The sequence below is a fragment of the Sorghum bicolor genome, chromosome 1, assembly GCF_000003195.3.
Source record: "Sorghum bicolor cultivar BTx623 chromosome 1, Sorghum_bicolor_NCBIv3, whole genome shotgun sequence".
In the NCBI taxonomy this organism is placed as follows: Eukaryota; Viridiplantae; Streptophyta; class Magnoliopsida; order Poales; family Poaceae; genus Sorghum; species Sorghum bicolor.
The window spans coordinates 24,874,891-24,885,576 of NC_012870.2; the positions used below are offsets into that span (position 1 = coordinate 24,874,891).

At 40.4% G+C, this 10,686-nt stretch overlaps 1 protein-coding gene across 1 annotated transcript; it reads right to left on the reverse strand.

The window, feature by feature from the left end:
- On the reverse strand, window positions 245-3,206 carry LOC8064882 (BTB/POZ and MATH domain-containing protein 1). Its single transcript, XM_002467159.2, has 2 exons — window positions 650-3,206; window positions 245-484 (listed from the first exon to the last, which is right to left on the reverse strand). The coding sequence occupies exon 1, from the start codon at window positions 2,417-2,419 to the stop codon at window positions 656-658; it is 1,764 nt and encodes a 587-aa protein (XP_002467204.1). The 5' UTR covers window positions 2,420-3,206; the 3' UTR covers window positions 245-484; window positions 650-655.

Below are 10,686 nucleotides of genomic sequence, written 5' to 3' on the forward strand. Positions count from 1 at the left end.
GCTAAGCCAGTCTCAATGAAAATTTTATTAAAGTTTCATGCATATTAAATATATTGATGTAACGCTATATTAATAAAGAAAAAGATGATAAGAGTTTCATAAAATAGAGAGAGTTTAATTACTATGAAACTTCTCTGTATAAAATATGAATGTGTTAAAAACTGTGTCATGAAACTCAGCATGAGCCAAGCTAGCACCGGCCACGGCACGCGGCACGAGCCATGTTTAAAATGACATGCTTTGGTGGTCTTTGGTTTGGAGCAAGTACTACTTCCAGAAGACAAGGAACTACAACAGCTAGGACTAGGAAGCTGGAACCAGCCAACGAAACAGCACAAAAACTCAGGCACGAGCCACGGCACAATAAAAGACCCTCTCAGAAGAAAAAAATAAAAAAAGACAAAGGGATCTGAACATGCGACACACTTGGGTCCTCTGGTACCTTGATCAACCTCATCTAAGAGTAGATATAGCTTACTCTGTCCTGCATATCCAGAAGGGGGGAAATTAATTTCGTCGGAAAATAATGAACTCATAATACTGCATAACAACATCGAGCATATATATATGAGTAGAAAATTGTAATCGATGGTATATACTTATATATTTGAATGCAGGAACATTTTCAAGCGTAGTATATTGTACATACAAATTATTAGAGTTCGTCAGATGGCTTCAGGTATGCAAGCTTGGCAATGAGATCTATCAGGACAGAGGGACAGCTACTACTCAGGTGGCTGAGGCCGCCGGCCGCCATGACTTGTTGAAGATTAGGAGGGAAGTTCAGAAAATCCAAGCATGCCTCCTTCAGCCCTCGGCAATGATGCTGCTCAGCTAGCTCAAGGATGCTCGCCACCTTGGTTGTGTTGATGTACCCACACAACTTGTTTTCACACATCAGCCTCAACCTCTGGAGATCATATCTATCTGCCGCCACAAGCAAGTGCTGCCACGTCACTTCTATGTCGTCCACGTCGTCATCCTTCTCCTCGTCCTCCTCCATGTCTTCCTCTTCGTTAATGTCTGGCATCGAGTCACTGTAAATGAAAGTAAGCATCAACTTGAACACTCTGGCTTCCATATCGTTTATGCGTATGACACCAGTGGTGGTGCCCTCCTTCATGGGGCCAAAAAGCTCAGCCCTGAAAACTGCTGACCTGGCTGCAAGAATGCAGCGGTGTGCATGGAGCTTCTCTCCGCTGACCTCAAATACAACATCGGTGTCCTCACCAGACTGGAGGAGGTGAGTGAAATGCTGGTGCATATCAGATGCCGGCACCGTGACAAATGCTGTGTTGACATCAATCCTAGCCTTCTTATTAGGTGACACAAGCTTGACAATGAGCTCTTTGAGGACTAAAGGGCAGGTGCTTGCTAGGTGGTCCAGGCCACCAAGCACCGTTACCTCCTGCAGATTGGCATGAGCCCTGGTAAGGAAGTCCAAGCAAGCATCCTTGAGCCCTCGGCCATGGTGCCGCTCAGCTAGCGCAAGAATCGTTGCTGCTGTAGTCGTGTTAATGTATGTACATAACTTTTGTTCACAGATCAGCCTCAGCCTCAGGAGATCATATCTATCTGCCGCCACAAGCAAGTGCTGCCACATGACATCATCGTCTTCTGCTTCTTTCTCAGGCACCGAGTCACGGTAAATGAACCCAAGGAGGAGCTTGAATACTCGTGCCTCCATGTCATCTATGCGTACGACACCTGCTGTTGTGCCCTCATTCATGGAGCCAAGAAGCCCCTTGAAGACCGTTGACCTGCAGGCAAGTACGCACCGGTGTGCAGCAAAGATCTCTCTGCCGATCTCAAAGGTCACATCGGACCCCTCTGTAGACTGAAGGAGACTGCTGAGATGTTGGATCATGTCAGATGCTGGCACCACCACAAAAGGGGCAGTGTTGGCTCCAGTTCTATCGATATCGACATCCTTGATGACCATGATGTCGCACTTTATGGTGAGACTGTCGTCCTTGAGAAGTTCTGATTTCTCCAGTTCATTTCTGTTCATGAAAGCACAACCGTAACACGGGGTCTCGTTACTGAAGTTAATCACTTCGGTTTCATGGATATTTGATGGCAGTTGCTTCTCAGCCTTGTCAACCAAGCTGAAGTCGAATTGCACCTTGACAGCTTCCTCAATGTTGTGCTCATCAAGTACGAGAGCAAGGTGTATGCAGTCAGCCACCTCGGACACTCTGCCGTTGGGGTAGTATTGGATACACCAGCTATGGCCGCCGACTCTGAAAGGGGAAGACTTTATACAGTCGCCGTTCGGGGTGGTCTCTCTGGTGCGTGAGTACCCGTCGATCACAAGGAGGTGGTATCCGCTGTCAGTGACAAGGGAGGCCGCGGTGGCTGGGGTAGATCGACCCGACAGTCCGCCACTGCCGATGAAAGATACGCCGGCGAACGACATACCGAATAAAAAATCAACTGTGATTCTCGCGGGTTGATTTGCTTCTATGGCTGACACTTTCCAAAGATAGGAACGGCCGCAATTATAGAAGAAAGATGGAACTCGAAGAAAAACGGCAAGCAAGTGGAAACCAGTGATGCACGAATAAGGTAAGGACGAACCAGTCTCTAGCAGTGGCAGTGGCAGTGGCAGGCAGGGAGGCAGCACACCGTGTCCCAATGGCGCCGACGGCAGGTAAGGACTTGCTGGTAGCAACAGCAAAGGACGGAGCACGCGGCGAAGGCCGAGCTCGGGGCGGCAGATGCGACCCGAGAGTGTTGTGTGCTGGATGGCCTAGAAATACATGAAGGCAGAGCGGACTCCTTTTGGATATTTCATCGAGCAGTTCAAGGGCACATGACAGCAATGACAGAAGAACCGGCAGTTGGGGACCATGGAGAGGAAGGAGAAGGCAGGGACGACTCAATCATAGGGCCGCCGGAGGCGAAGAGGAAGATAGCCCCGCGGCAATGATTGCCACAGAGGTGGTGGTGGCGACCAGCACACAGGACAGGGTGAGCGTCTGACGCAAGAGGCTAGTAACAAAGCACCAACAGAGACACAGGCCACACGACGGCAGCGGAGGCACACAGGCGACGTGCGGACGACAGCGGGACGCCTGGACAGTCGGCGCGCGTACGCAAGTGGAGGTGGCGCCTGGACAGACGGGGTGCTTGTGCTGAACTGGAACAGTGTCGGCGCGCTGTGAAGCAGGAAGGAGAGAGAAGCAGGAAAGACCGAAGGAGGATCTTCCGAGAAAACTAAAAAACTCAGCTTGGATGCTTAGAGTTATCCCTATGTCGGAAGTTCTAACGTCGATAGATCTAATAAAAGACCATGTTCAGATTTGGCCTTTTGGATTACCACCTGAAATGTCCTAGAATAGTGGAGATCTTCAAAAAATATGTCGTGAAACTGTTTCCTACTATTATAAGACCACTCACCCTCTCTATATATATTGTGGATCATGGCCGATTCAAGTATCCAACACATAATTATTAAATTAAAAACACATATACTACACCTTTTACCCTCTCCTTTTCCGTCTCTCTCTTTTCCTCGTTCTTCGTTAGTGCTGCATGGAGGATTGATGGCGATGAAGCTCTAGATTGGTCAGGCTGGCTAGAGCAACCCATAGCCACCACATTCCTCGACGGGGCCTCTCCTGGGCACGTGGGGTTTCGAGTCTCAAGAGATCTCGCCGGCGTGTCTTGTGTATCGCTTTCTCAGTGAGGCTCCTCCGACGATGTGTCTTGTGTATTGGGCTCATTTGTTGGAAGCACAAGGTCAGGGTGCGAACAAATCCTAGATGCCGACTGACCTAAAAGTCAACTAGGCCCTACATCGAGCGTTCTAGGTCTTTATCGGTGTGGTGATCCAACTCAACGTTAACACACTTTTTTGGCAACTTCGCTGAGGACAATTGATTCAGCTATCTCTTATAGCCGATCTTACTAACTCTAACCTAGCCAATTTGTTGATTTCAATCTATCTTTCTTGTGTTCTCATTACTATTGCATAATCTAGCCCAAAAGGTCGATTGCATCTAATATTGATCACCTCTACATATGTTGGAGGATCATGGTCGATTCAGGTGTCCAATACATAATTATCAAAAACACATCTATTACATATTTTACCCTCTATTTTCCATCTATCTCTTTTCCTCTTTCTTCATTAGTGCTGCATGGCTGGAGGATTGATGATGACGAAGCTCTAGAGTGGTCAGACTGGCTAGAGTAACCCATAGCCGCCGTATGCCCCAATGGGGTCTCTCTCGGGCATGTGGAGTTTTGGGTCTCAAGAGACCTCGCCGACGTGTCTTGCATATCGCTTTCTCAGCGAGGTTCCTTCGATGACGTGTCTTGCATATTAGGCTCATCATTGGAGGCACAAGGTCGGGGTGCGAACAAATCCTAGATGTTGGGTGACCTAAAAGTCAACTAGGCCCTACATCGTCGTTCTAGCTCCTTACCGGTGTGGTGATCCAACTCGATGTCAACATACTCTTTTGGCAACTTCGTTGGGGACAATTGGTTCGGCTATATCTTATAGCCGATCTTTCTAACTCTAATATAGCCAATTTGTTGGTTTTAATCCATCTTTCTTGTGTTCTCATTACCATTGTGTTATCTAGCCCAAAAGGTCAACTGCATCTAGTATTGATCACCTCTATCAGGATGTGGAACGATGGTCGCAACGACGAGTTCACTAGTTCAATGGGTCCGGGGAGCATCATCAAGACCTGAGCTAAAAGCTAGCGGAATAGCCAAAATTTTTCCTATTTTTTCATGTTACAAATAAGCTTGTGTATAATTCGATGAGTTAGAGGAAAGAATGTTTGATGCTCCTATTGCCACTTTACCTCATGATGCATATACTAGTGAATTAGCCCTAGCTTTTAGTCAACCTCAGTATGAGAGGCTGTTCACTATTATGTTGATCAACTTCGAAAGTTGACTTTTGAGAATCAATCCAAATTAACCTCTTGAGCCCTTCAAGTTTTTATAAACCTTTATTCAGCAGTCCTTGCAAATAAAACTAAAAAATTATCACATCAAGTTTTTATTACCCTTCTATTTAAACTCCGTAGTATAAAATATAGTTAAATTATACACCAAAACTTTCGTTTCAAAAACCTGGTTGCATTAAAATGCAAGAGTACCGGTGCATTTAACCGAGCTATTGAACCAATATCGTTCCTAAATTAATAGAAAAGAACGTCAATATTTATGACATTAAATTAATACCATTAGATACACTTTAACTATTTTTTCTTAATGTGCTCATTGTGACATCACAAATATTTATATGATTTTTTAAAAAAGTTTGACTTAGAGAACTCTAGGAGAACACACCGAAAGAGTACTAGCAGTATCCTTCCAAAGATCAAATCGTTATTGTGCATAACTAGGGGCATCCGATGCTAACAAAATGTTTGTCAACCTTCACTAGGGATTAAAGTTCCACTCTAGTTTTGGGTAATTTGTTTGAAAACTTGCTAAAATCAACTATAGTTATGTACTAATACTTAATTCATTGAGGGGATAAATGAACTAAATTAGCATGCCATCAAAATTAATTTGCTAACTCAGATGATACTATTGTGTATTACCCGTGCATCTCTGGTCACCACTACTACACAACAGCCCTTTTGTTACTTGCCCAAAATAAATAATAATCTGGGCCCTCAGCGTCCGGGACAAAAACATCTTTAGTCCCGGTTGGTGAGACCCTCACCAACCGGGACTAAAAGTCCCCTGCCCAACCGCTACGTTGTCAGAGATCGGCAGAAGGATCTTTAGTCTCGGTTGGTCTTCCAATTAGTCCGGTTGTTAACACAAACCGGGATTAAAATATGTTATCCCGGTCCGTCTCAAAAGCCGGGACAAAATGTTGGACTTTAGTTCCGGTTGGTAATTATAACCAGGATTAAATGTCCTTCCCCATATTTGAACTCTTCTTCTTCCTCTGGCCGAGCCCGATCTTCACTCTTTTGCTATGTTCTTCACATTTGTTCTTGCTTGTTCTTGCTTTCTTCTCCGGCTATTGATTCATTTTATTATTTCTACACCGTCATCGACTTGTTAAGAGGTCACTAGCTTCATCTTCTAACCATTAGCAGCAACATATGTCATTTCCTAGTGTTATATATGTTTTCTTATTTTATGAATTCTACGCCATTTTAAACTCCAATCACTTGATCGTTTGAATATTTGAATGATAGCAACTACAATTAGTTCCCTAAAAATTAACTTTTCATTACTATTATGTCTACCACATTTAATGGTTTAGTTAGAGAAATAGTGATACTATGGTTTTTTATTTTAATTAGTTTAGAAAAAATTAAAAAATTATAATACTTTAATTTGTAATTTGTGACTGAGTTATTTAGTTAATTATAACTAGTATGCATACCATATTTCATGATTAGTTAGAAAAATAGAGAACTTTTGTGTTTTTTTTTAATTTTGCTTGTTTAGAAAAATTAGAAATAGAGAATTTTAGGTTTATTTGTTACTTTAATTTCTATATAAAAAAATAGAAACTTATAATACTTTAATTTGCAATTTATGACAAGGTTAATTAGTTAGTTATAACTAGTATGTGTTGACGGTTCTTAAGTATCAAATATAATCAATAAATAAACAAAGAAAATGATCCAAATGCAACCGACATCCAGGCTTAGGGTTTTATTCGACAGAATTCCACGAGTTTTGGTGTTTGTCTATTTCTGTAGGGGGTTATCAGGAAATATGGAGGAAAGGCCCACATGTCGGGTTTACATAGAGATATTAACGTGCCGCACAATTATCTAACATCTAGAAGAGCCCTGAAACCCTAATTCATTTATCCATCTCGGGAGAAGAAGCCTCAAGCCCTAGAGAGCCACCACATCAATAGATCTCTAGTTTAGCATAGCTACATAGGATTAGAACTAGAAGGAGTCAATCTTCGATTGGTTTTCGGATCTGTCAAGAGGATTCTTGGTAATTCCTCTATTGTTCTTCAATTGTTCATCTTTGTTCTTCAATATTATGAATATGACTTTGTTCTACTTCAATATATTGATTATGACTTTGCTCTACTTGTTTATATTTGCAATTATATTGTTATTAGTTTATCATAGTTATATGCTTGGCTTAGTTAGATTGGAATTATATACATGTTTAGGATCGTATAGCGTTTATCCATGTATTGTGTAGGCGTGGTGCCTATACCGTATTTATCTGCGATTGTACCCTATATGCCGGATCGCGGGGTAGTTCGTGGTAGTGACAGCTCCATTGATTCTTATATAGTCCCCCTCTCGTGTATAGGGCAAGCAGAGCAACATTATTACAGGGGAGTGATTGCTATGTTTCTCATTTTACTTGATAATATCACTATGCATGGGCGTAGTCCTGTCTCGCAATGATTGCCAAGTATAATTGCACTAACTATGATATGCTAGACTGTATAATTAAGAATAACTTAGGAAATATTCTTGTAGTTCGTCCTAATTCCATGCTAATGACTTGCTAGAATATCTGTTGAGGTGCTTATCATTATTATATGTGGCTAAGTTATGCTGATAAGATTAATTATCTTTGTCACCATTCATACTTTATCTATCTTTTATGTGATATTTATCCCTGTATGAAAGAGATAGATAAATGCTCTCAATTATACATGCAATGATAGATACTCAATTCTATATTCCATTCCATAATCAACATTGATGTTTAGCAATCCCTTCCCAGTGGTAAAAATATAAATAACGATACCTAGAATACTTTCCGGTTAAAATGCTACATCGGTATTAATCTGTGCGCTTGCAGATCTTATTTATTATTTATTCAGAAGAGCAATTGCATATTTCAATACCACGTCTCTCATGTCATGCTGGGGATGACAACTTGGCTTAAGTAGCATGAGGGATAGGTTCGGCATTTTTGGCGCCGTTATCAGAATTAGAAAACTAAGTCTACTTTTGGTAATGACGTTAAAAATGCCGAACAAGCATTTTTGGCGTCGTTGCCAGGGAAGGTTGATTACTAATCAGGAATGAATATGGAATTTTGAGTCATCATTCGCATCACTAATATGATTGAGATTATCAATTCTCTCATACAGTTTTACCCCGTTATTTTTCTATTTTATTTTATGCAGGGTAATGTATGAATAGAAGACACCTTCCAAGAAATTTTGTTGACAATCCCGAAGCGTTATTCAGAAAAACAAGAGCCAAGCTCAAGAAGAGATCATCAACACTTTAGCATGAAGCTTCATCCAATCAAGAAGATCACCGAAGTTTCACCCGGAACTTGTGTTCAGAATTCGAAGTCATGACGAACAAATCAATCCGCGAGTTCTCAGCTCCTACTACGGACAACATTCGCACTGGACCTACTGCAGAGATCGATGACAACTTTGAGCTCAAGCCTGGACTTATCAACATGGTGCAATGCAACCAGTTCTGTGGGAAGGCACACGAAGATGCTAGTGCTTATCTCCAACACTTCCTGGAGATTTGCAGCATATTCACCATATCAGGAGTCCCTAGAGATGCTATACTACTTCGCCTCTTCCCATTCTCACTGTTGGGGAGAGCGAAGCAGTGGTTCTACGCTACAAAAGAGAAGAATACTACGTGGGCACTCTACTCCACGAACTTTCTGGCTAAGTTCTTTCCCATGGGCAAGACCAATGCTCTCCGTAGGAAAATTACAAGTTTGGAGAAAAGGCCCACATGTCGGGTTTACATAGAGATATTAACGTGTCGCACAATTATCTAACATCTAGAAGAGCCCTGAAACCCTAATTCATTTATCCATCTCGGGAGAAGAAGCCTCTAATCAAGCCCTAGAGCCACCACATCAATAGATCTCTAGTTTAGCATAGCTACATAGGATTAGAACTAGAAGGAGTCAATCTTCGATTGGTTTCCGGATCTGTTAAGAGGATTCTTGGTAATTCCTCTATTGTTCTTAAATTGTTCATCTTTGTTCTTCAATATTATGAATATGACTTTGTTCTACTTCAATATATGATTATGACGTTGCTCTACTTGTTTATATTTGCAATTATATTGTTCTTAGTTTATCATAGTTATATACTTAGCTTAGTTAAATTGGAATTATATAGGATCGTATAGCGTTTATCCATGTGTACAGTGGGTAAATGATAAGTATTGTGTAGGCGTGGTGCCTATACCGTATTTATCTGCGATTATACCCTATATGCCGGATCGCGGGGTAGTTCGTGGTAGTGACAACTCCATTGATTCTTATATAGTCCTCCTCTCGTTTATAGGGCAGGCAGAACAACATTATTACAGGGGAGTGATTGCTATGTTTCTCATTTTTTTTGATAATATCACTATACATGGGCGTAGTCCTGTCTAGCAATGATTGCCAAGTATAATTGCACTATGATATGCTAGACTGTATAATTAAGAATAACTTAGAAAATATTCTTGTAGTTCGTCCTAATTCCATGCTAATGACTTGCTAGAATATCTGTTGAGATACTTATCATTATTATATGTGGCTAAGTTATGCTGATAAGATTAATTATCTTTGTCACCATTCATACTTTATCTATCTTTTATGTGACATTTATCCCTGTATGAAAGAGATAGATAAATGCTCTCAATTATACATGCAATGATAGATACTCAATTCTATATTCCATTCCATAATCAACATTGATGTTTAGCAATCCCTTCCCAGTGGTAAAAGTATAAATAACGATACCTGGAATACTTCACGGTTAAAATGCTACATCGGTATTAATCTGTGCGCTTGCAGATCTTATTTATTATTTATTCAGAAGAGCAATTGCATATTTCAATACCGCGTCTCTCATGTCATGCTGGGGATGACAACTTGGCTTAAGTGGCATGAGGGATAGGTTCGGCATTTTTGGCGCCGTTATCAGAATTAGAAAACTAAGTCTACTTTTGGTAATGACGTTAAGAATGCCCAACACTATGCATGCCACATTTCATGATTAGTTGGAAAAATAGAGAACTTTTATGTCTTTTTAATTTTGCTTGTTTAGAAAAATTAGAAATAGAGAATTTTAGGTTATTTGTTACTCTAATTTATGTATAAAAAATTAGAAACTTATAATACTTTACATTGCAATTTGTGACAAGGTTATTTAGTTAATTATAACTAGTATGCATGCCATATTTCATGATCAGTTAGAAAAATAGAGAACTTTTTTGTCTTTTTAATTTTGCTTGTTTAGAAAAATTAGAAATAGAGAATTTTAGGTTATTTGTTACTTTAATTTATGTATAAAAAATTAAAAACTTATAATACTTTACGTTGCAATTTGTGCAAGGTTATTTAGTCAATTATAACTATTATGCATACCATATTTTATGATTAGTTAGAAAAATAGAGAACTTTTATGTCTTTTCAATTTTGCTTATTTAGAAAAAATAAAAATAGAGAATTTTAGGTTATTTGTTACTTTAATTTGTGTATAAAAAATTAGAAACTTATAATACTTTACGTTGCAATGCAGACAATGACACGTCATTGGATGTACAATGCCGATCGCCGCTCCAAAGAATTCATTGATGGTGTGCATTATTTCTTAAGAGTGGCCAAGGAAAACAAGGGGTCTGGATTCATATGTTGCCCATGTGCCTTGTGTCAGAATTTGAAGGAATATTCTAGCTCTAGAAATATTCACTCACATTTGTTGAAGTCGGGTTTTATGCCAAACTATAT

What these genes read in the sequence shown, in the direction of transcription:
- LOC8064882 (XM_002467159.2), bottom strand. Translation starts at nt 2,419, where the DNA reads ATGTCGTTCGCCGGCGTATCTTTCATCGGCAGTGGCGGACTGTCGGGT.